The 27,719-nt window shown below is 47.6% G+C and overlaps 1 protein-coding gene across 1 annotated transcript; it reads left to right on the top strand.

Moving 5' to 3' along the window:
• On the top strand, window positions 1-27,719 carry EEF1AKMT4 (EEF1A lysine methyltransferase 4). Its single transcript, XM_083504589.1, has 5 exons — window positions 1-292; window positions 13,411-13,694; window positions 22,229-23,829; window positions 24,177-24,800; window positions 25,156-27,719. Exons 1-3 carry the CDS (start codon window positions 88-90, stop codon window positions 22,514-22,516), a joined length of 777 nt encoding a protein of 258 aa, XP_083360715.1. The 5' UTR covers window positions 1-87; the 3' UTR covers window positions 22,517-23,829; window positions 24,177-24,800; window positions 25,156-27,719.

The raw sequence follows: 27,719 nt of genomic DNA, 5'->3' as shown, positions 1-27,719 counted from the left end.
GTGGGCGGAGGCTGGATTCGGAAGGCTTCCCCCCTCCCTCCCTGCTAGCCCTGCCCGCGCTTGGCCGCCCTTCCCCGGGGAAGCGACATGGAGGAGGAGGAGGAGGAGGAGGAGGCGGCTCCGCGAAGGCGGCAGCTGCCGGACTCCAACGCCCGGTACCGGGACAGGAGCTTCTGGGACTCGCGGTACCAGGACGAAGGGGCGGCTCCAGCCGAATGGTTCGGGGGCTTGGAGCGATTCCGAGAGCAGCTGGAGGCGGAGCTGAGCCCCGATGATCGGATCCTGGTACTGGGTGAGTTGCCTGCCCGCCTGGAAGCGTGGTATGGTCTGTCACGTTGTTATTTATCTCATATTGTTTGTTCCGTTCTATATCCCACCCTTTTCTCCAAAGAGCTCAAGGTGGTGTCCGTGGTTCTCCCCATCCTCATTTAATCCCTGCAACAACCCTGTGAGGTGGGTTCGTAGAGTTGGAAGGGCCCTCCTAGGGTCATCTAGTCCAACCCCCTGCAATTCAGGAATCTCAACTAAAGTAAGGTTTCCAGATTTTTTTTTCAATGAATCCGGGGACACTGTTCAGCTTCAATGGATTTTGTATAATAATATTAATATTAATTAATAAGATAAATGATAAAATTATATCCCGCCCTCCCCAGCCGAAGCCGGGCTCAGAGCAGCTAACAACAATAAAAGTAACACAGCATTCTAAAATCAATTCATTCTAAAATCAATTCAAAATCAAATTAATGGCAGCCATTGGGCTAGAGTTCTGTGAGGACTGATTTGAAAATCTGGGACTGGCCCCGGGAAACGGGGATGTCTGGTAACCTTAAACTAAAGCATCCATGACAGGTGGCCATCCGGCGTCTGCTTAAAAACCTTCAGTTAGAATCATAGAATCATAGAGTTGGAATAGACCACAAGGGCCATCGAGTCCAACCCCCTGCCAAGCAGGAAACACCATCAGAGCACTCCTGACATATGGTTGTCAAGCCTCTGCTTAAAGACCTCCAAAGAAGGAGACTCCACCACACTCCTTGGCAGCAAATTCCACTGTCGAACAGCTCTTACTGTCAGGAAGTTCTTCCTAATGTTTAGGTGGAATCTTCTTTCTTGTAGTTTGGATCCATTGCTCCGTGTCCGCTTCTCTGAAGCAGCAGAAAATAACCTTTCTCCCTCCTCTATGTGACATCCTTTTATATATTTGAACATGGCTATCATATCACCCCTTAACCTCCTCTTCTCCAGGCTAAACATGCCCAGCTCCCTTAGCCGTTCCTCATAAGGCATCATTTCCAGGCCTTTGGCCATTTTGGTTGCCCTCCTCTGGACACGTTCCAGTTTGTCGGTGTCCTTCTTGAACTGTGGTGCCCAGAACTGGACACAGTACTCCAGGTGAGGTCTGACCAGAGCAGAATACAGTGGCACTATTACTTCCCTTGATCTAGATGCTATACTCCTATTGATGCAGCCCAGAATTGCATTGGCTTTTTTAGCTGCCGCGTCACACTGTTGGCTCATGTCAAGTTTGTGGTCAACCAAGACTCCTAGATCCTTTTCACATGTACTGCTCTCAAGCCAGGTGTCACCCATCTTATATTTTTGCCTCTCATTTTTTTTGCCCAAGTGCAATACTTTACATTTCTCTCTGTTAAAGTTCATCTTGTTTGTTTAGGCCCAGTTCTCTAGTCTGTCAAGGTCGTTTTGAAGTGTGATCCTGTCCTCTGGGGTGTTAGCCACCCCTCCCAGTTTGGTGTCATCTGCAAATTTGATCAGGATGCCCTTGAGTCCATCATCCAAGTCGTTGATAAAGATGTTGAATAAGACCGGGCCCAAGACAGTTAAGGAGAGTCCACCGCTTCCTGAGGGAGACAGTTCCACTGTCGAACAGCTCTTACTGTCAGAAAGTTCTTCCTGATGTTTAGTCGGAATGAATGAATGAATGAATGAATGAATGAATTTATTACGGTCATAGACCAGAAGAAAAGAAAAAAAACATAAAAGGCAGCAATAATTTACAAGGGAATGATGGTGTCAATTAAAAGTTGTAAAATTATACATAAAAACAATACACATATGCACACACACCCACAAACACACACACACACACACACACACTCACATATGCACTACAGTATATGTATGGGCTTAAAAAAAGGGGGGGCTTATCCAGGGGTCAGATCTTTTACTTTTTTACAGCTAATGCCCTCCGCTTGATCGCGGCCGCAGAAAACTTGGCCACTTTCAGTGTTACTTCTGGGTTTTTATCTCCTAGTAGGATTTTCAGCCGCTGAGATTCAGATCGACCTGGGAATTTCTGAACAATAGGGGAGATAAACAGTAACCTGATATCCCCGTAAAGGTCGCAGTGTAACAGCACATGTGAAGCCGTTTCCACCTCCTTCAGACCACATGGGCAAACTCGTTCAGCATAGGGTGTGCCCTCGTATCTGCCCTTTAGTAAGGCAGATGGCAATACATCAAATCTGGTAAGGGTAAACGCCCGCATATATTTTGCGATTTGTAGGTCCAGCAAATATGGGGTTGGATTAAACCCTTTTCCATAATCTTGGATAGCTGGATATTTATCTATCTTGCTCATATGGTCCTGAAGCTCTACATCTCCTATTCGCTGGCTCACCATCATTTTAGCCTTTTCAAAGCCTGAGGCTATGAGTTCTTGTGGGGAAAGCCCCAGGCCCCTCAATTTTTCATAAAGCGACAATCTCCATTTAGACTGGAACGGGTCTAGTAGAGTCAATGGAGCCACTCCCACTGGGAAAAATATGAGTTTTAGCCAGAAGTGAATCTTCAGGATCCATATCCTGGCATTAATAGGGAGTTGGCCTACCTCCAGCCTAATGGCAGTGTTAGGGACACAGGTAGGTAACCCTAGTAGGGAGCGATAAAATTTAGTTTGTACAGATTCCAGGGACTTGAGTTTTTGACAATTAAATATCTGGGTGCCATACATCAATTGTGGAAGTATTTTTGCAACAAAGACCTGGGAGGCAGCAGGAACATATTGACCTCCTTTTCTGTAGAAGAATCTTATGATAGCTCTGGAAGATCTTTGCGCATTTACAATGGAATTCTTAATCTGATGGCACCAAGATCCCTTCTCATCAAAAATTATTCCAAGATATCTAAAAGATGTTACTTGCTCAATAGGTTGGTTATTAATTTTCCATTTATGTCGGAGTTTTCTCTTGGAGAACACCATAATTTTTGATTTAGTGTAATTTATTATTAGGTGTTCAGCTTCGCAATACTCTGTAAGAGCTCGTAAAAGTTTTCTTAGACCCACACAAGAGAAGGAAATAAGTGCCGCATCATCTGCGTACAAAAGGACCGGGATTGGTGTATTATTTAGATTTGGGGAATGAGTACTTGCTTCCTCCATCTTTCCGACTAAGGAGTTTATATAGAAGTTAAAAAGAATAGGGGCAAGAACACAGCCTTGCTTGACACCATGGGAACTTTGGATTTCCTTTGATAGGTTCCCATAACGGTCGCATCTAACACGGATCCGAGTATTTTCATGTAGTCTACGGATAAGAAGCAAAAGACGTCTATCGATGTTTGTGACATTTAGTTTTTCCCAAAGTCTGTGCCGGGGTATCGAGTCGAAGGCTGATTTGAAATCTATAAAGGCTACATAGAGAGAGCCTCCTTTCTTTGAGGTGTATTTCTCCACTAGATGTTGCAATACCAATCCTTGGTCTAGAGTTGATCTATGTGCCCTGAAACCAGCCTGGGCTTCCTTTAGGATGTGCTCCTGTTCCAGCCAGTCCGCAAACTTTTCACGTAAGTGAGTTGCATAAAGTTTGCTGATGATGCTTAAGAGACTGATTGGTCTGTAATTGGCTGGATCAAGTTTACAGCCTTTCTTGAATATGGGAACGATGATTGCCAATCCCCAGTCCTCTGGTATTATTGCTGTTTGATCTATGCTGGTGAAAAGGGTGGCAAGGACTGGGGCCCACCAGTCAATATTGGCTTTGAGAAGTTCAGGAGAGATGTTATCTGCTCCCGGGGCTTTTCTGTGTTTGAGAGCCTGAGAACTTGCTCCATATTCCATGTGACAGCTCTTGAGATAATTGAAGATGGCTATAATCTCTCGGCCTCTTCTTTTCCAGGCTAAGCGTACTCAACTCTTTCAACTGTTCCTCATCAGGCTTGGTTTCCAGTCCCTTGATCATCTTGGTCGCCCTCCTCTGCACACCTTCCAGCTTGTCAATATCCTTGATCGGTTAGGCGGAGAGAGAGCCAGTGACTGGTCCAAGGTTCCTTGTGAGCTTCATTGCCAAGCAGGAATTTCAACACTGGTTTCTACCAGGTACTAGTTCAACATTCTAATCCAGGGGTCGGCAACCTAAGGCCCATGGGCCACAAGCGGCCCACTGGGGTCGTTTAACCGGCCCATGAGCCGTCCCTGAACCGAGCCGCCCACTCGGCGAGTCCCCTCGCACTGTACTAAACCAGTGCAACGCAACGCAGGGACTCACTTTCGCGATGCCAGAAATTGCGGGCGCATGTGATCCGGCCCACGGAGGGAACTCTGCTGGAGTGAACCGGCTCAGGCAAGGTAAATCTTGCCAACCCCTGCTCTAACCACTACACCACACTGGCTCTTATTAAATTTGTTACATGCTTTATCTTCCTCAGAGCAGTCCAAAGCAACCAACCAGACAATTGTTGTTGGCATCTGTCAGTTTCAGGAGACAATGGATGTGTGCACCTTTGAGGGTGAGGTCAAACTCTTGGAAGGTTGCAGAGCCTGCTTGTGGCTGTAGAAACTGATGCAGAAGAGACATGTTTTGTTGCAGCTGGGGCAGATGAAGGCATCCGGTTGTGCTGCTGCAGATCCACTGTGGGGTAGATGTTGCCAGACTTCACGTCATGCTTGCAGACATCTTTGTAGCACAGTGTGACACATAACATGCAGACTTGGAGTAAAACCCTGGGGCCCTTTGCCAACCTGGTGCCCTCCAGGTGTTTTGAACTTCCAGCAGCCTCAGCCAGCTAGCTGGGGCTGCTGGGAGTGAGTTTGTTAGTTTATTTGTTTGTTTCATAAAACTTCAGGGGCTGCTTGGCTGTAAAAACAAAACAAAACCTCAAAGGGGTTTATGAAATGAGGAAACAAGAAAATCAAGAAAAAAATTGCAACCCCACTTTAAAAGGTTACAATGCTAAAGCAGATTAGAATTGCCTCAACTTTCAAAGCATCTGGGTAGGCTTGTCTAAAGAGGGATGTTTTCAGAAGGCACCGAAAAGAGTAGAAGTGAAGGCAAGGAGTTATAATCCGAAACCTCTGAAGGGTGCCAGGTTCATCAAGGCTGTATGTGTGCACAAAATAGCAAAACACGCCTCTCACTAGCTTCCAGAAACTGCAAGAGGGGAGAGTGCTCTTGTCTTCAGGGCCTGATTGTGGGTTTCCGGCAGGCATCTACAGTGGTGCCTCGCAAGACGAAAAGAATCCGTTCTGTGATTCTCTTCGTCTAGCAGTTTTTTCGTCTTGCGAAGCAAGCCCATTGATGGATTAGCGATATTAGCGGCTTTTAGCGGTTTATCGTCTTATCGGATCAGCTGATAAGCGGCTTAGCGGCTTAGAAAAAAGGGGGGGAGGAAAAAAACCCCGCAGGAACTCGCAAGACATTTTCGTCTTGCGAAGCAAGCCCATAGGAGATTCGTTTTGCGAAGCACCTCCAAAACGGAAAACTCTTTCGTCTAGCGAGTTTTCCGTCTTGCGAGGCATTCGTCTTGCGGGGCACCACTGTACCACAAAAAGTGGTGGCCTCTCCTTCATTGGGGGTTTTCAAGCACAGGTTGGATGGTCATCTGCCAGGGATTATTTAGCTGTGTCTCCTGCATTGCAGGGGGTTGCACCAGAGGGCCCTTGTGGGTCCCTTCCGAATATGCAGTTCTGCAATTCTGTGATGTGGTTGGCCACTGTGAGAACAGGGTGCTGGACAAGATCAGCCCTGGGCCTGACCCAAAAGGTTCTTAATGTTATTATTGACTTTGCCTCTCCTGCATTTTGGGCTGGTGACCCTTCCCATGGAGATGCCAAGGATTGAAAGGGTAAAATTTAAGGTCAGATCGGGTTAAGGTAATTTATAGAACAAAAATTGAGAAAGATGGAAAGGATTTGTTGAAACAGCTAAATTGAATTAGAATACAAAAAAGGGAGGTGTGAGGAGGTCGATGAAACAAGTAAATGAAAGATAAGGGTATGGAAATACTGGATGTGTTTTTTAAACGTTTTTGTTTTTAAATGTTTTTGTTTTTGTTTTTCCCTCATCGTTGTGCTGTATTGTTTTTTATTATGTTTTTTATTGCTTTTTGGTGTATTGTATTGTAACTTTTTAATCTCTCTTTTTTCTTCTTCTTTTCTGTAATTGTTAAACTTTTAATAAATATCATTTTTAAAAAGAGAGAGAGAGAGATGCCAAGGATTGAACCTGCGATTGAAGCCATTGCTCTGACAACCAACTTCTGCCCTTTCCTATAAATAAAAATATTGCCCTACTATGGATTTGGACAGCCTTTCTCAAGGACCCACTTTCCTCACTACCTTTTGCTTTTTGTAGGAGGATTCAGAATTCTTTTGAGCTATAAAAATATTCTTAGGATGTTGCTACTATGAGCCACTAGGGGGAAGCAGCGGCACACAGTTGATCCATCAGTATGTTACAGGCAGTGGTCTCTGGCCAGTCGTTATGGAGTTTGTTGCTCAGCTCTTTCCTGAAGTCTGTGCCTGTTTGGCACTGGTGTGTGTGTGTGTGTGTGTGTGTGTGTGTGTGTGTGTGAACAGTTGCTTCAGCTGAGGCAAAGGGGCAAAATCTTCATGCAATCCTATGTGTGTCACCTGAGTTGAGTTGTACCACCCTTTTTGCTAGGTTAATTTACACCACATTGCCAGTTGGTGTGTGACTGATTTGAACTGGCTTAGGATCCGTGCGCTGCAGAAGCAGTCTAGTCATGCTGGCCACATGACCCAGAAGCTGTACGCCGGCTCCCTCAGCCGGTAAAGCGAGATGAGTGCTGCAACCCCAGAGTCGTCTGCGACCGGACCTAGTGGTCAGGGGTCTCCTTTACCTAGGATCCAGCCTAAGTCTCCCCCACCTGCAACACCTCTTTTTCAGGGCTTAAGATCTGCCCATCTCTACGCAGCCAGCTGGGTGGGATATGCTAGCCTATCTCCAGCTGAGCCAGGATGAGGGCGTTACGCTCAGCCACAAAAACTGCTAGATCAAAACTCACCCATCCCAATAGATCTAGACTTAAGATTGCCCCCTAAGTATGCAGCTGGTGGAATTCACACTGGATAGCAGCCTTCTGGAGTGGGGGAGAGCAGAAGAACTTGCAATCCTATCAGCTATTATTATTATTATTATTATTATTATTATTATTATCATCATCATCATCATCATTACCCTGCCCATCTGGCTAGGTTTCCCCAGCAACAATTTAGGCAATTGTTGGGTTTCCATGATGCAGCTGAGCTTCAGGAGGAAGCTAGCATTGCTTTCCTGGAGGAGAGGGCTATCAAGGGCATCAGCTGGAGGCAGCAATGCTTTTCAGTACTAGTTGCTGGAAACCAAAGGAGGGTAGAGGGCTCTTGTGGTCGGATCCTGCTTGCTGGTTTCCCACAGGCATCTGGTTGGCCCCTGTGAGAACAGGCTGCTGCTGGACTCTATGGCTTGATCCAGCAGGGACTTCTAATATCCTTTATCTTGCAAATGCGAGTTGCTCAGAGAAGCCTGTATTGGGGACTCAGGTGAATTCTGTTATACCTAGCAAACACAGTTTCTGCTGATAGGGTGGTTCCTGCAAATTTGATGTATTTTTCATGCGTTGAGGTGCTTAATTCGGCCTTCCCTGCTTCAGATTTTAATGTAATGTGTTGGTTCTTTTGGCAAAGAAAGAAGTGATGGAGTAAAGTGGGAGAGAGAGGCAGGCAGCTGTCAGGCTTTCTCCTCGCAGTCTTGGGCTAGAAGCTAAAAGAGAGAGAGAGGAGGGAAAGTTGAAAGGGTTGCAATCGAAGGTGCAGCTCTTGCCAGGGGATCTGTGGCAATGTACCGTAACTATTACATCCATCTTCAAAAAAGAAGTTGCTCCCATCTCACCTGGAGGGAAGGGGCTTCACGTCTCTTGAGGTCTTGGAGTACCCAGTTTTCCTGCAGAGGGGACAGGGGGAAGGGAGTGCAATGGAAACCTTTGTATTTCTGCTGCAGGGGTGACATTTTGTAAATAAGCAGTATCCCGGTTCCTCCTGGCTACCACCAGAGGGCAGTGTGAATAGATGCTTCAATGGCCTTCTCTGCCACTGTTCAGAACCTGAGTGATGCTCTGACCCTTTTGAAGGGCTGTTCTTGGTGGAGCACAGGTGATTTATAAATAGTGGATGTGAGCGTTGGTCTGGTCTGCAACTGAGTACCCATCCTTGTAGCAGACTTTTCAGGAAAGCCCTGTTTCCTCAGCAAATCCTTCCGAGTCCTTCTGTATCTCTGACGTGTCACCATGAGAGTTAGGAATTTGCTTTTCTGTTTTTTACCCCTTAAAATAATAATAAAAATACCTTCCTCATCCTATTGCTACTAGAGAAAAAGGAGACCGCATATATTTGCCGATGCCCTTTTCAGAATCCTTCAAAGCCCCAGTGCTTATTTGCTTAAAAGTTAGACTTCTAACCATCATGACTGCAGCAGCTGAGGCTGAAAATCTAACCGTGAGAAACACAGGAAGATGTGAAAACCAAGAGGCAAATTGAAGTGTGCCTGAATGCTTTCCTTTCCCCCCCTCTCTTGTGACTTGAGCCCATCTGTCAGGATTTTTCGAAGGCTGACTCAGGCTTTTCACACTGATGGTTAATAGTAAGAATATCGTAGAACATGAGCAACTTGCCCGCCAAGTCTAATTTGGCATCTGCCATGGAAATGATATGCAGATTGTTAATTGCACAAACCTTAAATATTCAAGTTGTCTTTGGCTGTCTGTCTCAGGTATAAAAATATAACTATTTTAATATTTATCTACAAACGGGGTATCTGTTTATACATTTATCTTTCACATTTATATCCTGCCTTATGGGCTTAGCCAGGATCCTCAAGGCAGATTAATCTGGTGAGGATGTCCCTGCAACCTAAAAATATAGCAATTTTATGAAAATCTCACTTCTTCCCACCCCACAAAAAAAGATGTAGATCATTTGATATTTGGGAAATGGTCTTTTTGGAACACATTTTATAATATGTACCTGGTAGGGAACAGTCCTGTGACACTTTCCTGTCTACAAAAACTGACTGACAGTACGAAATCTTACGGAATTTTTGCATGGGTTATTAATGCCTGGGTTTCTTAATAAAAGAAAGAAAAAAGCTTAGCAGCTATTGTTGGGCCACAGCTCCCATAATCCCTGGCCACTGCCCATGCTATACTTAATTGCTGTGGCTTTTTTCACTTACCCCATCCCACTGTCCTGCTCACAGTTGTGAAGAATATTCCAACGTTTTGAATGGCCCATGTCACCATTAAGAAAAAGAGGTCGGAATAGGCCAATAGATATGTGGACTGTCCCTGGATCAAGTGACTTTTCTTCTTTAAATTCTTAAACTAGCTCGGGTTAGTTTTCTGAACTAAAAGGTAAAGGGACCCCTGACCATTAGATCCAGTCGTGGCCGACTCTGGGGTTGCGGCGCTCATCTCGCTTTATTGACAAAGGGAGCCGGCGTACAGCTTCTGTGTCATGTGGCCAGCATGACTAAGCCACTTCTGGTGAACCAGAGCAGCGCACGGAAACGCCGTTTACCTTCCCACCACAGCGGTACCTATTTATCTACTTGGATTTGACGTGCTTTCGAACTGCTAGGTTGGCAGGAGCAGGGACCGAGCAACGGGAGCTCACCCCCTTGCAGGGATTCAAACCGCTGACCTTCTGATCGGCAAGTCCTAGGCTCTGTGGTTTAACCCACAGCGCCACCCGCAAGGTGTTTAACTGAAAATCAATCACAGTCAGTGCATCATTTGTAAAATAAGACTTTAGAGCCACCTTGCCCCAAAATGGCAACTAGATATTCCATTTTGGTGACTGTAACCTTGCTTTAAGGGGCCATTTGGCACCTAGCTTATACATCTGAGTTTCTAATACTGCTTTTGGTCACCAGTCGTGCCCCATATGCTGATGTCACCCTTTGCTTGCTCATGCATTCGAAATGATTCCCTCCGTAGCACGTGGCTTGGCTTGCTCACTTGAGCCATCTGCAGGGCTAATCTCTCGGCAGCACATCTGCTGTCTATTTATGGCACGCGGTAATCTGAGTGGTGGAAGTTGATGGGAGAGAGGCGGGATTGGCAGGTGGGCGGGCTGGCTTTGCAGGAAAGGCTTCGTCTTTGTGGCCTCTTGGCTTCTCCCAGCAATTCTGCGCGTTCAGAAGCACCAGCAGCTGCCTTGTGCTGATTTAGAACCTTTTCCATCCTGCTCAGTGTGGTCTCAGTTGACTGACAGTTGCTCTCCAGGGTTTCAGACAGGGAGCGTGCCAGCCCTACGTGGAGATGGCGGGGATTGAACCTGCGGCCGCCCGCGTGTAAGTCAGATGCTCTGCCAGGGAGCTGCAGCCCTTCCCTTAATGCCTGTGCTGTCAAATGGCATTTCAGAACCAATTAGATTAAAATAAAATCTCCGCAGAGTACCAAACGCAGAAATAAGCCTGCATCTATGCAAGAGTTTTCAGTGTGGCAAGTGACAGCCTCATCTCTGCTGTGCTGAATCTGGGATACCTTCACCTTAAAAGCTGATGAAATTTCAGGCAACAGCTCTTTCACTGGGGGGGGGGGGATGCCCCAACTAGTTATGCAATCCTGGCTAGCAAGTTAGACTCCCTGTTCTTCTCTCTTGCTTGGGGATCTTGATGTGCCTTCGTTCGTTGGTTTCGTCTTTGAACCTCTCCCAAAGGCTCTGCCACGCTGGGCACCCTGTGCCCCTGCGCCCTAATCACAGCCAGCAAATTAACAGAATCCTGGCTTACCATTTGCAAAAGTCCCGACTGGGAAGGAGAGGGCTCTAAGCCTCCATTAATCCTACCTGATGGTTTATCTCTTTGATCTGATTGCTGCTGCTGCGGTGGCTTTTAACGTGGTGGCTCCTTAATCTGATATAGGGAGGGAGGCTGGAGCTTCCAAGCAGGTTGGGATTAACTGGGTCTAATCGCCTGAGCCTGTTAGAGGGCCCGTCTGCTGGATGTGTGATTAACAGTCGCGGGATCCTTGCCGTGCTGGAAAACACAGGGGGTGAAGGACAAAATGGAAGGTGCGTCTGAGTTTGAGGTGGCAGGCATTGAACCTGCAAATCGTGCAGTCCACTTGGGGTTGAGTTTCCAGTGGGAAAGCTCCTATTTTGTATCAGGAAGGGTGGGGTTCTGCCTCCAGCATCCTAAATCTACAACACTTCTCATTCTTTCTGGAAGTGCCATTGTAGGGCACGGAGAGAGATCATAGCTCCATAGCAGAGCATCTGTTTGCATGCAGAAGGTACCAGGTTTGGTGCCCTTCAGGTGAGGCTGGTCAGGGCTTCCCACCTGAAGCCTCGTAGAGCCGCTGCCTGTCAGCACAGACAGTTCTGAGCTAGATAGACCCATGATAGACTTGGGGGAAGGCCGGTTCCTAGGTTTCTGTGGGTGCGGAGATCATTCTATAACTCTTTTGTGGGAGGAACTAGACCTGGACTATTTAGCCGGTGGCCTTTCAAATGTTGTCATACTACAGTTCCCATCATCCCCCATTGTCCATTCTAGTGGGGCTGATGGGTGCTGGAGTCCAGCGACACTTCGAGGGCACCTGTCTAGACTTCAGTAGCATGGAGAACCTCATGCACAATGGTACAAAACCAAATCCTATCTTAGATAGGCATAGAAATCATGTGAAACATGTCTGATTCATTTTTTATTTATTTATATTTATTACATTTTTTTTAATCCCTCCCTCCAAGGTGGACATGTTCGTCTTTTCCCTTCAATTTTGCCCTCCCAATTTTCCCATTTTCCCTTCTGAGCATTTTGGCCTGGCTGGAATATGCACCCCCCCCCCAGCCGATGGAGGATAGAGATGGAGGTGTCTGAGTGTGTGCAGTAACTAGTAGGAAGTCCTGGAGCCAGAGTCTTCATTGAATGCCTGGCTTGTGTAATGCATGATTACTCTACCTGCAGTCCATTTAATATATTGTAGACTGAGGGGAGAAGGAGGGAGGCTGGATTTTAAATCCCAGGGGCTGGAGACTGTCCAGGTGAGAGCCTAGTAGGGTGGCTTATGTAGATTGAGTGTTGAGATCCTTGAGCCAGGCGTACAAATGCCGGGCGTACAAATGCCAAGCCCAATGCGGAAGTAATTAAAGCGCCTTTTGCAACCCACTCATTAAGTGCTGCTTCATCTCTAATTAAGCTAATTGTGATCCGCAGCACCCACTCGGTCCTGCTTTTCTCTCTTTTTGCCCTCCACAGCCACCTGTGGCTTTCTGGGTTTGGTAAGCTACCAAAGGGGAACAGTTTGCAGGCGGGGTGGGGTCTTAGAATTGCCTGCCTCTGGAGTTGGAAAAACAAAGCGTCTTGTTGCTGGGCTCAGGGGGTTTTTTTTGAAAGAGAAGCATCACGGCTGAAGTTTAGCCACAAGTTTTAAAGACATCTGCTCTCTTTATCAGGAGAGTAACATTCTCCCTGTAACCAGCCCCAGTCACCAGTCTGCCAGGAACCATTTTGGACCAGCTTCAGCTTCTAAACACCTTCCAATGTCAGCCCCAATGACATGAGACACGCCAGCCGTCTTAAGGAGGCCCAGTCTGGACCCATGTTGACTGTCTTGGCAAAAGTTAAGGGTGATTCCCTGTAAAGTAAAAAAAAAAGAGATTGTTGGGCTTGCAGGAGGTTGGGCTAAATGACCCTTTGGATTCCTACAGTTCTATGATTCTGTGACTTGATGGGTCTTTGGTCTGACTGATGGATCCTTGGCCAAGCCTTCATAATCCTAGAACACATCCAGCACTCACCAAAGGGCGCGCATTGCAGGGAAAGAACAACCACAGCAGACTTTCTCTGTCTTCCAGGATACAGTGGTACCTCGGGTTACATACGCTTCAGGTTACAGACTCTGCTAACCCAGAAATAGTACCTCAGCTTAAGAACTTTGCTTCAGGATGAGAACAAAAATCGTGCTTTGGCGGTGCGGCGGCAGCAGGAGGCCCCATTAGCTAAAGTGGTGCTTCAGGTTAAGAACAGTTTCTGGTTAAGAACGGACCTCTGGAACGAATTAAGTACTTAACCTGAGATACCACTGTAGTTGGTTCACCGTGGGTGATAGAAAACTTCCATTCAATACATGAAATTCTTCAGCATAACTAGTCCAAGCCCATCTCTTTTGCAGGCTGCGGGAACAGTGCTCTGAGCTACAACCTCTTCCAGCTGGGCTATACAGACATCACCAGCATTGACTACTCACCCATATGCATTGCAAGCGTGCAAGACCGCTATGCCCATTGCCCAGGCCTGCACTGGGCAGTGATGGACGCTCGGGCCTTGACCTTTGTGGATGGGAGCTTTGATGTGGTGTTGGAGAAGGGCACTCTGGATTCCATGATGGTGGAAGAAACAGACCCGTGGAATGTCTCCTCCGAGGCTAGGATGCTTCTGGATCAAGTGTTAACTGAGGTGAGCGGCAAGAATTCCTGTTGCTACCTGGGCTGGATGGCACCATCTTCAACCATTTCCATGTGTGACTTCTTGAATCTTGGCCTTCCCAAACTTTAAGGACATTAGACAAGCATCACTACATTGGGGTTTTTTTTCTTGCTTGCTGTTCAGTGCTGCAGAATCACACATCTCTGGTGGGAAAAATCTATCCTGGCTTATGTTTCTAGTGCTCATGTTCATGACTGCAAAGTATCTGATCTCTGTCTCTGTCCTGTGATCTGGCCTTCCGTCATTCTGCTATCACACAGCTCCTTTCCGGGGGGGGGGGCATTCCACAAACCCCAAGATCTGCAAAGGCTGAAATATCGGATCCAGAGCAAGGAAGCAAACTGCCAAAGCCCATTCAAAATATTTTATTTATTAAATTTATATACTGCCCTTCATTCAAAGATCACAGGGCAGTTTACAGTATAAAAACACAAACTGCATAATATAATAAGCAAACAAGCAATATATATAAAAACTGGTCCTCACAAATGAATCTGAATGTGGGATATTGAGTTCGCGAGATGCAAAATGTAGATTGCAAACACAGCTTAGGCAGCCCTAGAAATCTTGTCTTCCCCCTCCATTTTCCAACATATTCCCCCCTGACTACTAGAAAAAGTGTGGATTGGGCTCATATATAAAAAACACATTGAATCACCCAAAAACCTTGTCCTTTTAAACGGAGTTGTTGGAGTGGAGGACCTTGTCTTGTCCTACATTCTACCTGTGTTTCAGGTCTGATCCTGACCACGATGCACCTTCCATGGCCTCCTAAAATTGACAGCCGTCCTCCTGCAAGAAGTTTTGTAAGGAGGACTATGAGAAATATTTGTGAATAGAATTACTAGTTAAGGATTATTAAAAGTAATAGTGAAATTAATGAAATGCAGATTAAGTGATAAAGAGCGAAAAAGCTGATGGAAGTCCAAAACATTGTATAAGATAAGAATATATGTTGTATGATTTTTGGGAAATATATGTAAAATTTAATTTAAAACATATTTAAAAAAAAAATATTGACAGCAGTCCTCAGCCAAGTCAAGGTGGTAAATGACAGTCAGATAAAGGGCAGCATGCCCCCCCCAAAAAAATTGCCCTCCCATTATGGGGTTTGACAATCAGCCTGTAGCTTCCTTGTTCCCCTAGGGGTTTGATACCATTCTGCAATGGGGGGGGGGGCATTTGCTGCCAGAGGGAGGGGTGAAGGGGTTGTGGGAAGGGGGGGGGGAAGGATAGGATTCATTGGCCGGGGGGGGTGAACGATTTCCTAAGCAAGCTTATTTTTGGGATAATAAGAAGAAAGCAGAGTCAACAGCACCCTGCCAACCAGGGGGGGGGGCATTATAGTTTGTTTTCATTCTAGCTTTTACCTTGTATTTTGTGGGGGGGGGTGTTAATTTTTATGTTACGGATGAAGGGCAGCATACAAGTTTAATAAATAAAAACAAACAGCACTTGTTGAGGCTCTGATGCCGGAAGAGTGTGGCTTCTCCCCACCCCCGTCAGTTTTTCTTCTGCCGTCCCCCCCCCCACTCCCAACCTTTCAGTATCTTGCACATTAATGTATTTTTTTGGGGGGGGGGAATCTCTTCCCTCTTTCTCCGCCACAAAAAGAGAGAGAAGGCCCAGCTTGAATCTTCCCCGGTTGCCATGGCAATGCCGCTCTGTCATCAATGGCTGCTTGCAGATGGCAGGGTTTGAGTCGGGAGGAGAGAACTTATTTTTCATGTTTTTCTGGTTAAAGGGGTAGCCCAAGGGAAGGGTCCTGTTTGCAGCATTTCCACGGGACTTGCATTTTTTGGGGGGGTGGGTTGGTAGCGGCAACTCACAGCAGGCTGCGCATCTTCACCCCTGGGGGGAGGGTGCACTGTTGTTGCCAATAGGCCTCTGGCGTCTTGGGCTAAGAAAGTGGGGGGGGGGGACAGAATGTGTTGATATCCAGTGTCCCCCACCCCATTTCCCCTGTCTTTCCCTCTTATTAACTTCAAGGATCTCTCTTTTTTCCTTAAATCCCCCCCCCAAAAAAATGGTTCTCCCTGTTTCCATGGAAACCCTCATCCCTATTGACTAGGCCATGGCATTGCAATAGGGACAGGCAATGCCTCCAGGCTGTTATTAATTGGTCTGATGTGTCCATAGCAGCGGGAACCATATTGAATTTGGCTGTGTGTGTTTTATTTTTATTTTTTGCGGGGGGGGGGCGTTAGGAAAGTACAGGATTGGAAATCGTGGCTCTCCTCGACAAGGAAAGAGGGAGGGAGAGGAGGAGGATGCTTCTACGCTTATTCTCGCTCTCTCCTTCAATCTCAAGTCTTTCCCTACAGTCCTCTACTCCTGCATTTCTCCCTCCTGGCTCTGTATTTCTCTTTTTGCATGCATGTGGGGTGTAAAGTGGCGAAAGATCTTTGCTGAGTTTCCACCAAAGGAGATGGAGGGGGGAAATGTCTTCACTTGCTTGGGACGAATGCCCACGGGTGGCTAGTGGGTGGTATCTAGCTTAGCTCCACTCACGAGTAGACCTACTGGAATGAATTGGCAGGAATGCAGGAAGCTGCTGTCCGCTGAGCCAGGCTGCTGATCCAACCAGCTCAGTATTGCCGACACTGACTTACAGCATCTCTCCAGAGATTCAGGCAGGGAGCCATGCACAGATATACCTGTGGAGGCTTTGTATCCTTCTGGGTGTCAAGGCAAGTGCTCTACCACTGAGCCATTAATTTCAGTGGACCTACTCTGAGTAGGGTTAATGTTGGATAACCCCCACAGTAGCTCTAGAGCAGCTGGAGTCGTTTTGCCTCCCGTTCTGCCTCTGCCTCTCATTTTTCCCCGTCTGATTTCCCACTCGGCCAATCGCCTGCTTGAGTGCATTCGCTGGGTGATTCCGTGGGTCAGTCCCTCTCCTCTCTGCTGCTGCCCTTGAGGGATCCTGCCATGTAGGTCCCTCTGTCTCTCTGGCAGAGGCAGGCGAGGGGATCAATCCTCCCCTCCCTGCACCCCCCTCCCCACAGCGAGGCTTCCTGCCCCACAAAGTCCCCAGCCCTCCTGAGGAACCAGGAGACTCTTTCTGGCTGGCATCCTCAGATGACCTTTGCTGTCGATCAGAGAGGCGGCATCTGTGCAAGGTCTCCTGGCGAGGGGCTGGGTGCTTTGGCGTGATCTCCCATTTCCCTTGGAGCTAGCAAGCCAGGCTGCAGCGACAGAGCCATTTAAAGTGACTCCAGAATCTCCACTTCATTTCAGCCATTTCCAGAGAAAAATGTTGGGGGGGGGGAGGGGAGAGAGAGAGAGAGAGGAGGCAGACGGATGATTGACTCATTTTGTTAAATCTAGCACATCAGAGTAAAAGGGTTTTCTCTGTGCTGTCTTTACAAAGGTGAGCTGTCAAAGGTGTGATAAAGTTCTAGTCAAGAATTCTATCGCCTCATATATTTATTTAAAGTTTGGTGCTTAAAAAATAACCCCAGCACAATCCCACGCTATAGCCAACTTCCAGAGCAGTTTCCAGATCGATAAAAATGAGAACGTCTCTACCCTCAGGCTTTCGATCTTAACAGGGCACGGCACTAAAGGAAAATGCGCTGGGAGGGAGGAGGAAATAAGCAAGCTTGGGTTCAAGGTCTTGATTGCTAGTTGTTCTGATGGAAAGGATAGTTCAAGGAGAGGATGCTCCAAAGGCTGCCAGTCTTTTGGCTGTGCCAGCGGAGTGGCCTTGTATCCTACCTGTTCCCTCTGCTTCTGCAACCGGGCTTCTGGCAGGTGACAAAGAGCCTCCCACCTGCTGTATGTTATTGTGCTGAACGGTGGAAAAGGTTCGCTACACAAGTGGCAGTCTTTGACATCAGAAAGAGGGGTTTTGTGTCACCATCACACCTTGGTGCATGTGGGAAGCCTTGTTATGTTGAGAAGCAGTAAAACGCGCACACACAAAATGATAACCACCCCCCCACCTGCAGTATAAAGTGGCACGATCCAAAAGTTTAGCATATTCTACTCTAGTGCACAAAGGAGGTTGCAAATTTGTGCCTGGACTGTACCATTTCAGACTGAAGGTGGGGATTCACATGATTGAATTCCCCTCCACACAACAAACCAGTGTGATGTGTAGGAAGTCAGGCTACAGCACACTTTGCCCTTCCATGCTAGTCTTCAGGGAATGTTTTTGTGAACTTCCACCTGCTACGTTCTGAATTGGTTTATGCCAAGTATAGGTTTACCATCTGAATTGAGAACTAAGCAAGGCAGGGGGCACCAGCCTTTTGGGGACAGGGTTGAGTAGGGCATATTTGTAATTTTGAGAAAGTGCCCTGGCTGCCACTCACAAAATGGCTGCCGTGGGGGCATGGCACAATAGCTGCCATGTCTTTATGAGCAGAAAAAAGAGTCAGGGCCATAAAATGGTGTGGGCATGTTAGCTTATCCGCTACCCCATCCATGGGGCGCTGCACTCCCTCACAGAGAAAAGCTCTTTGCGCCTCTCCTCTGTTCAGAATGGAAGGGAGGCTGCATGTCCTCTCCTGGAAGCCTGTGAGATGTGGACATGCTCAAGCCGACGTGTTCGATGGAGGAGAGGCTGTGCTTGCGCAAACAGGAACTGAAGAGGACGAGCAAACAATGCGCTGTTGATTCAGGCACCATCGAAGCTCCTCGTGAGCGGTAGTGGTGCACTCCTTGTAAGGGTTAGGTAGCCAGCCTCAGAGCTAAACGGACTCGTGGTGTATGGATCTTGGCTCCTTCACCCAATGCGTTGCAGCTCCAAAGTGTTGCAGAAATAGGGTCCAAAGTCTGGATCTGCAGTCCTAGAAACAATACTTCCCCGCTTCTCTCCCCTCTTCAGTTTAACAGCCCCCCAGAGACTCTGCAATAGCTGCCAGTTGGCCAAAGTCCATGCAGCTGTCTCTAAGCAACAGCATTTCCTGTTCTGATAACTGCAGGCTGCCCTGGCAAAGGGGAAAGCTTACTGGATCTCATTCAGTGAATATGAAGGGCCCGCTTGGAATCTTTTCCTCTCTCCCTCTCTCTGTGCCTCACTTGTGTGAGAAACTTGGTTCAGGAGCTGGAGTAGAACATCTCTCTTCCCTCTCCCTCCTTCCATTCAGGTGGACTTGGGTGCATCTTTTGTACATAGACACACACACCCATACACACACCTCATCCACACTGCTTGCTATCCCTTGACACCAGTTTACACTGGAAGAACACAGCCCTTAATTCCAGTCTAATCCCAGGTTTCTATATGGGACCAATGAGGTGAATTAGCATTCCCTTCTCTGAGAGCCAGTGGTTGTGTAAACTGGAGGTGGCCTGCTAGGAAATCCACAGGGCAATATTTTTAGGGTAGACTTGACCTGCAATATTGAAATCCAGGTCTAGATAAATAAGAACATAACATCCATCTAGTCTGGCATCCTGTTCTCACAGGATCCCTGTGGGAAACCCACAATTGGGATGGTGCACAAGAGCACTCTCCCATTCTTCAACTGTTACGCAGAAGAATTATTGCGTCTGACTGGATTTGTCTAATTCTCCTTTAAAGCCCTCTAGGGTGGGGCCATCACGGGCTCCTGTAGGAGCGAGTTCCATACTTTAAGTGTATGCTGCCAGTTGAGCCTTCCTGCCACAGGTGCTGCCACTGAAAAGGCTCTGCCTTGGGACACCACCACCTGACTCCTCCTTTGGCACAGAAGGTCCACCAAGGAAGATCTTGAGACAAGGACAGGGATGGGGGACCTGAGCTTCTCCAGGTGTTGTTGGACTCCAATTCCCATCAGCCCTAGCCAGCAAGGCCCAGTGGTAGGGGGAACTGGAGTCTGGCAACATCTGGAAGACCCCAGGTTGTCCATCCCTCTCCTGGAGGTGTGCTGGTGCCAAACCATTTAGGCACGGCGGCATGCCATGTTGAAGGAAGCCCCGCATTGTGTAACAATAATTCGCCTTCTGTTATTTACATGAGGATTCTCAGCTGACCTCCTGCGTTTTGGCTTTTGGGGGCTAGCCTGGACTTCCCCAACATCAAACCCTGCAACTATTTTGCACTTCAGTCCCTTTCGGCCTCAGGCAGCCTGGCCAGCAGTTATATCTATGACTCTCGGATAAAGAAGCAATGTGGAGCCTGGCTCTTTCCCAGATCTGCCTAGTAATTAAGCAAATCGCAGGATTAAACCAAAGCAGGCTTCTCCAGGCTAGAAAGTGAGAGTGAAGCGGCCCAGGGACTTTGTTGGACCATTTCAAGCACTGCCCAAGGCAGCTTGAGTTTCCAAAGCTTCTTGACAAACTTATTCCCAGTCATGAAAACTTGGCGCACACTCCTCCTGCGCCAAGAGGCCGGTTTCTTCACCATGAGGACCACGAAGGCATTCAGCTGTGTGCAATGCCTGGGTGTCTTCTTCGGTCAAGGTGACTTGAATCCTGCAACCTGTATAAATTATGCAGCATTGCACATTTATTCCTGAGGTTGCAGGATGTATATTTCTTGTGGTGTTCTCATAGAGTGGAGGGTGGGGAGTGATGAGGACCTCAAGCCCTCGTCCCCTTGAGCATTGGGGACACTGCTCAGCACCCTCTTCTGTGATTTTACCAGATACTGCTCACAATGCTTTAAAGCAGTGGCTCTCAAACACTCTTTTCTCTGGGCCACACTTTCAGAATAGAAATTTCATTGCGCCTCACCAAATTCTTTTATTGATAAGAAATACAACACAACCAGGATTGTCCTAAGTATCTCTTGATCCTCTTGCCCTTGTTTTGAAAAGATATCTATCCACATTCTGCAAATAAAAATATATTATTTTGATGCTATACTACAATGCACTGAAATGTTGAAATGTTTTTGGGATGGCCCTTGAATCTTCCAGATGAAGAAAATATAAAATGCTGATAAACTGCACTCTGGAAGACGGGACAGCACATGGTGAAACAGATGACCCTCAAAGCATGCTTGTGGCTGAGTGCAATTCTTCCTGGCCACACGAGCAAAAGTATATCCCATTTGGGGACCGGGAAACGTCAAAACACAAGGACTTCCGAGTTCCTTTTTTGCTTAATCCAACCCTCGAAATCCAACATGGATTTATGTGCTGCAGCGGTTTCGGACGCATGCCTGTCCCCCCTTCTGCAACGGCGAGCTCCTTCTTCTCCCCATAATCCTCTTCCCCCCCCCCAGCTGCAGAAAAAACACCCTCCTGTCTCTCTCTCTCTTTCTGTGTATGTCTTTCTTACACTCCCCTTTGCTCCATTCTAAGAGGACTCTTGCAGCCTCCTGCTACAGGCTGTTCCGGTTAACTGGTGAGTCATGAGAGATGAAGGGCATTCAATCCCCACCTGTCATGGGGAGGAGGGGGTCCGGGCAGCAGAGGGCGGGGGTGTTTCCTGGGCTCCGCTGGGTGCGCACCACCGGCAAGAGCTGCGCAGCACAGTGGGGAGGGGGGAGGAAGCAGCCGGGCAGGCAAAGTGCTGGCGGCCGAGCGCCAACAGCAGAGTTTAGCATGCCGATCACGCCGTCGCTGGCCGTAAATGCCTTTGACTTTGGATAAAGCCAAGCAAGAAAATTGATGTTCTTTTCCATCCTATTAGCAGGAGCTTAGTTCCAACGAGGAGAAAATGATGATTAAAAGGGTCAAGTCCACTCGGCTTCAAACAAGACGTACCTTGGACACAGTGTCTCTTTAAAATCTTGGCTCAGGAATGTTCTGGGGAGCAGGAAGAGGAGGAGGAGGAGGAGAGTGGGTGCTCATGGAGCAAGGATGGAAGCAGGGTGCCTTGTTCTCGGCTCCACACCACTGGTTTAAATGCCCCCCAAAGGCAAGACATTATGTTGCCTTTATTACTACATAATACCTGTGCAGTAGGACCAGAGCTCAGTAGCAGAGCATCTGTGTTGCATCTACAAGGCCGCAGGTTAAATCCCCAGCGACTTTCCCAAGTGGCCGTTGCCAGCCAGGTAGGCCAACGGCGGCTCTTCTCCAAGGCTGGTCCTTGTAGGAGCAGTGGCCCAGATGGGGAGGGTTCTCTGACCAAGAGAAGTAATAACTGCCTTGCTGCATCAGCACAAGCCCACCCTCTCCCCCCCCCCAGCAGTCTGTTAGATAGAGATGCACATTTATAAGAAATCACAAAGGCAGTGACATTTCCCTGTGTTTCCCCCACATTTGAGTAGCGGGGAAGATTGGTGGTGTTGGTATTCAGGGGCCTTGCCACACACGGTCACTGACGTCCAAGCCAAAGGCAGATGCTTCCATGATTTATGCGTGTTTAAGACTTTCTGTCATGAGGTCTAGAAACTTGCAAGCTGCATGCCAAAACAGAATGGTGAGTGGGATATAGGTGTGCCAAGTGACACAGTGCTTTTCTGTGATGTGAGACAAGGGCAGAGGAGGAAAGGAGATCCCAGCCTCAGCAAAGAATCACAGAATCATAGAGTTGGAAGGGCCCCCAGGGGTCATATAGACCGACACACACACACAGCTTGCAATGAGTCCTCTGAAATGTTGTCCCTCTTTTTCTCCCAGGTGAGCAGAGTCTTACACCCTGGTGGCCGGTTCATCTCCATCACCTTTGCTCAGCCGCACTTCCGCAAGCGCCACTACGCCCAGCCAGCCTACGGATGGTCCGTCCGGCACGCCACGTATGGGAGCGGATTCCACTACTTCATCTACGTCATGCGGAAGGGCGAGGAGCTGTCCCCTTCCGACTTGGCACTGGGGCAGAGCCTGCACCTGCCTCCCCGGACTCCACCCCCTGTACGCTACCTCCAGGACCCAGACAGTGAGAATTTTCTCTCTGCCATTGACCTGTGAGTGGCTGGCAAGGAATGGTGTGGGGTGGAGAGAGGGGGCACATAAAACTGCTCTCGTGACCACGTGCCAATCTGCCTGCTGCTGCTGCTGCTGCTGAACTGCCAGAGTCAACATTTTCTCCCAAGTCATTTTGGGCAATTTCCTGCATACAGTATTCATTTTTTGAATTAAGTAAGAAAGAAAGAAAAAAGCTGCAGTTGGCAGCGGGAGCCAATTCCCCATGGAGCTGGATGGGAACGTTTTCTGCAGCCAAATCTCTTGTAAGAAAGGAACATTTCCCTCCCCCTTTCTGCATCTTCTCTTGTGCCTGCACTTTGGAGCTACGAACCCCGTCCGTGGAAAGGGGTGAGGTGTCGGAAACTCTGGTTGTTGTTTTTAAATCTCACTGCTGTGCCTTGAAATCCCGTGATCCCCAGGTTCTGCTGGGGTGGTGCTATACAGAGCGGGCTCCTTCGGTAAGCATCTCAATGGAGAGGAAGATCTAGAGTCTGTGGCCACCCTCTCTGCCATCTTGAAATGTGGCTTTATTCCGCTCAGCTGGTTTTTTAAAGGCAAGTGACTGCCAGTGCTGCCTTCACATCTGGCCCTGCCTGTGACAAGCAGCAGAACAGAAGGCCCAGGACAATTCTCTTCTGAGGCTCTTGCACACTTTTGAGGGTCCTCTACAGCATTCCACTAAAATATCCCAGATTCTGCAACTTGGAACCACAGCTCTGCAATCTGAATTCATTGGGCAGATTAACTATGAGCATAAGAGTGGACTTCCGCATGCTTTGTCTGTTTTGCTTTGGATAATTTTTTATGCCAAATCGAACGGTGGAAGCTGTGTCACTTCCTGGGAAAGGGGAATCAGATTTAACTAGAAGCAAAGGAGGAGCAGGGTTCCTGTTTCCGTTGCCATTGTATGCAGAAATTGCGCGCATAATTGTGGCTTTGTTTAGCAGGAGTGAAAAGTTGTGTCTCTCTTCTGCACAGCCGTTAAAGGCAGAGCCAACCCCTTTGCACCTGGTCCGGGAAAGCCTTGCAAAACATGGCTGTCCCATGGAATTGGGGTGAAGGTCCATTGGATATTAACAAAAGCTGTTGTTGATTTGAAATGCGTAGAGAAACAAACTTCATTTAAGCATTTAGAAACCAGACTAATGTGCCATTTCAGTTTTTAGTCCCACAAAGATCATGGTGACTAGAACCTCACTGCCCTGTTTTTAATGCTAGTGCATTTTTAATAGCTGCACACAGTGTGTGAGCTACACATACTGGGGAAATGCAAGGTCATCATTCATATGAATAGCATTTCCTGATTAGGACTAGTAGTAGATAGGTAGCCGTGTTGGTCTGCCATAGTCAAAATAAAAAATTCCTTCCAGTAGCACCTTAAAGACCAACTAAGTTAGTTCTTGGTATGAGCTTTCGTGTGCATGCACACTTCTTCAGATACACTGAAATAGAAGTTGCCAGATCCTTCTATATAGTGAGAAGGTGGGGAGGGGTGTTACTAGTAACACCCCTCCCCACCTTCTCACTATATAGAAGGATCTGGCAACTTCTATTTCAGTGTATCTGAAGAAGTGTGCATGCACACGAAAGCTCATACCAAGAACTAACTTAGTTGGTCTTTAAGGTGCTACTGGAAGGAATTTTTTATTCTGATTAGGACTAGTAAAGAAAGTGATGGCTGACTTAAATTATAGGTAGGGTTCAGTGTGTATGCCACAACTCTTAAGGAGACAAGATACTGCACGTAATGTAAAATAGAGAGTTTCATTTGTGTGTTTAAACACACACATTTCTAGCTCTTAACAGCTGCAGAAATGTGCTTGAAAACCTGTCATCTCCTGTCTCAGAAGCTGAAGTGTTGTGGCTTGAGTTAGCAATTCCCATTTCTGGGCAAAGAGGTTCTGCGTACCCAGCGCAGACCTTTATTCCATGTCCAAGATCCCATCTCGTCTAGCATCCTGTTTCCTTAAGTTGCCGGCCAGATGCTTCCGGCCCCACCCCAGTTGTTACTTCCTACACAAGTGAGATGGGATGGTGGCTACAAACCACAATGGCCCAGCCCTGCCTCTCTGGCTGGAAGCCGTGTGCTTCTGGAAACCACCAGAGGAGAGAGTTGTTGTTGAGCTCAGGTCCTGCTTTCATCTGGCTGACCACTGTGAGAACAGGGTGCCGGACTAGATTCGTCCTTCGCCCTGGTCCATCAAGCTGCTCTCAACGTTCTTACTGCCTCTGAGGTTTTGTTCAGCTTTCGTGCTCGATAGCTGTTGCTCTCCTCCACAATACAGGGGTCTGCAACCCGCGGCTCCGGAGCCACATGTGGCTCTTTTACACCTTTGCCGCGGCTCCGGGGCGGATACTAGCGAGGGGAGGAGGCGCATTGTGCGCCCCAACACTCCCCACTGTGGCGGGCGCTGTACTGGCTGTGACGTCGCATGGGGGCGGTGCGTGCGTTAGTCACGCACCGTTCCAACGTCACCTTCCCGCCCGCTGTCAGATCGGACATTAAGGTAAGAAACAATATATGCAGTGTTATATTTGTTTTAAATGTCGCAATGGTTTTGCGGCTCCCAGGTTTTTTTTCTTCGGAAATGGGTCCAAGTGGCTCTTTTTGTCTTAAAGGTTGCAGACCCCTGCCACAATAGAACCTTCCCAGGAGTAGTAAACTCAATAATGTTGTTTGAAATAAGAGTACATGGGGTTTTTCATGGGGTTTTTTTTAATACAGGCTGTTCTTGATGCACAATTTGGAGGTTAAATTGATACAGAACTTAATATTTATTTATATTTGCACAGAGCAAACACGCGGACCGTTAAGTGAAATCAGCAGGCAGGATAAAATCAGGACCTGGAACACACTGGGATCTTTGTTTCACAACAGGCAAACCGTGGGTCCAGGGCAGAATAAAACAGCCCCACCCCACTCCTCGTTTGAAGAGGGGAGGCCAACTCAGGGGAAGGAAAAAAACGCAGTTCACCCTGCAGAGGAAACTCTGAACTAAACTTGCTGGCAGCTCTTTCTCTGGCAGGTCACTAACAGGCCCTGCCCAGAGTTACTGAGTCATGTACATAGGAAGTGGACAGTGTTTAGTAGTGGTTAGAGTACCAGACTAGAACCTTGGAGACCAGAGTTCAAATCCCTGCATGGCCACAAAGCTCACTGGCTGACCTCAGGCCATTCACTGCCTCTCAGCCTAACCTACCTCACAAAGGTATACGTGCAATGAAGTAATTAATTTAATTTAATTTAATTAAACTGACATCCACTTTGCAACAGTACTTCGGGTTTCCAGAGAAGGGAACATTTCCAACCCTACCTGGAAATGCTATTGGGGATTGAACATTTGGCAAGCAGGGCGGGTGCCCTGCCAACAAGGCTCAGTCGGTAGAGCGCGAGACTTTTAACCTCAGGGTCGTGGGTTCGAGACCCACGCTGGGCAAAAGATTCCTGCATTGCAGGGTGTTGGGCTAGATGACCCTCATGGTTCCTTCCAACTCTACAATTCTGTGAGTCCCCGAGAAGCGCCTGAGTGATCCCTGACAGATGGCAGCTTGCCTCTGCCCCGTGGCCTTGATGCAGCTCTGCAAAGGTCCCTGCCGGGCTGTGCAGAATTTTACGGCTGCCCGACAGTGAGCAAAGGGTGTTTGTGTTAAAGGGCGTTGTGTTCAGTGGCTTCCGGGCAGAGCCCCTGCCTCATTACCTCTGCTGCCACCCCCTCCGTTGGTTAATGTTGGAGGAAGTCCAGCTGCCTGCTCTTTGTGGATGTTAATGAAACTGCCAGGGAACCTGTGAATCATTTTAATGCTCCCCATCCGTCTTGCATGAGGAAGAGAAGGGAAGGGACCACTGTACTGCCTCTTCTCTCTCTCTCTCTCTCTCTCTCTCTCTCTCTCTCTCTCTCTCTCTCTCCTGCCGATGCAGATCTCACAGGAGCTGGGGGCGAGGGGGGGGGAGAGAGAAGTGCGCAGAGATGGAGGCTTTCTGTTTCATCTTCAGCCATAAGCAAATTGCTTTAATCCTGTTTTTCTCCCTTGAATAATTGGGAAGCCCAGTCCTCGTGGGGGAGGGGGCACAGCACTGGGTGCCTAGTTTTCATCTCAGTAGTTCCTCTTCCTCTGCACAATGATGTTCACTTAGAAACCAGCATTTGCCTCTCCTCTTCTCCCCACCAGCATTTGATGTTTCCAGACTGAGCGTCCTGGAATTTGTGGATGTGACTTAATGGGCTGCTACATCTCCCTCCCCCCTTCCCTGCTACCCTTTCTCTCCCCCCCCCCTTCACCTACCTACAGCCACAAAACGTGCAGATATCTTTTCCAGAGTTCACAGGCTCTCGCTTTAACAGAAATAGTTCGGTGCAGCAGCGATATTCACAGTGGCATCTGTGCACTCTTTTGCAAGCCAGTGAATGCAATTGGTGGAGAGAGAGGCCATGTCTTGCCTGCTTTCCACATCTCTCTTTTTACCATGAATTGATTTGGCACCTGCCTTTAACTGCAAATTAAAAGTGTGGGCAAATTTTTTTAATAAAAAAAAAGTGATTTAATCAGAGTCTTCTCTCCCTCTGAAGGGGTGTCCAAAGCTGTTTATAATAATCTCCGCACATCTCTCTCTCTCTCTCTCATAATGTGAATGTTACAGTTATATAAATGACACAAAGTGCCCCTCGTAGCAGGATGCTCAAACCCCAAACTGTTCTGCACTTTTAAATTTTCAAAATAAGCTACCAGTATGTGTGATCTGTGTACATCTCTCAGATCGGGACAATGTATTCCGAAATCAAGTATCGGTACAGTTAAATGTCTTACAGGCATTAAAAGGCAATTTGTGTTTTGATGACATTTATTGGGGGTTGGGGGCTTTTAACCCAAAATCCTCCTCTTCCTAATGTTTGTTAGTTCTTGGGTTTTTAACCAGCTATTATAAGTATGAGGCAATTCAGATTTGAGAGAATGGAATTCATACCCCAGACCTGCCAAGGTTGAATTGTTTGTGACCTTGTCCTGGTCACCATCCCTCAGCCTTGCTTCCCAATTTGTAAAATGAGTAAAAACAACAACTGTGAAGACACTTTGAAGTTTAGAAGTGTTGTGTAACAGATGAAGGCTTTCCAGGAAACTTGATGTAGGCCTGCTTGGACATTAGTATCTATGCTCAACTCTCATTTGCTTGGATAAAAATATAATGTGTAGTTAATTTGCTGTAAAA

The sequence above is a fragment of the Podarcis liolepis genome (assembly GCF_965112155.1).
Source record: "Podarcis liolepis genome assembly, chromosome: 5".
Classification (NCBI taxonomy): Eukaryota; Metazoa; Chordata; class Lepidosauria; order Squamata; family Lacertidae; genus Podarcis; species Podarcis liolepis.
The sequence above is the reverse complement of the archived record's forward strand: the minus strand, read 5'-3'. Positions and strand labels throughout refer to the sequence as shown.

Coding starts and splice junctions, on each gene's coding strand:
- EEF1AKMT4 (XM_083504589.1), top strand. CDS start 88: ATGGAGGAGGAGGAGGAGGAGGAGGAGGCGGCTCCGCGAAGGCGGCAG. Junction 293..13,410: donor TGATCGGATCCTGGTACTGG/GTGAGTTGCCTG, acceptor TCTCTTTTGCAG/GCTGCGGGAACAGTGCTCTG. Junction 13,695..22,228: donor TGGATCAAGTGTTAACTGAG/GTGAGCGGCAAG, acceptor TTTTTCTCCCAG/GTGAGCAGAGTCTTACACCC.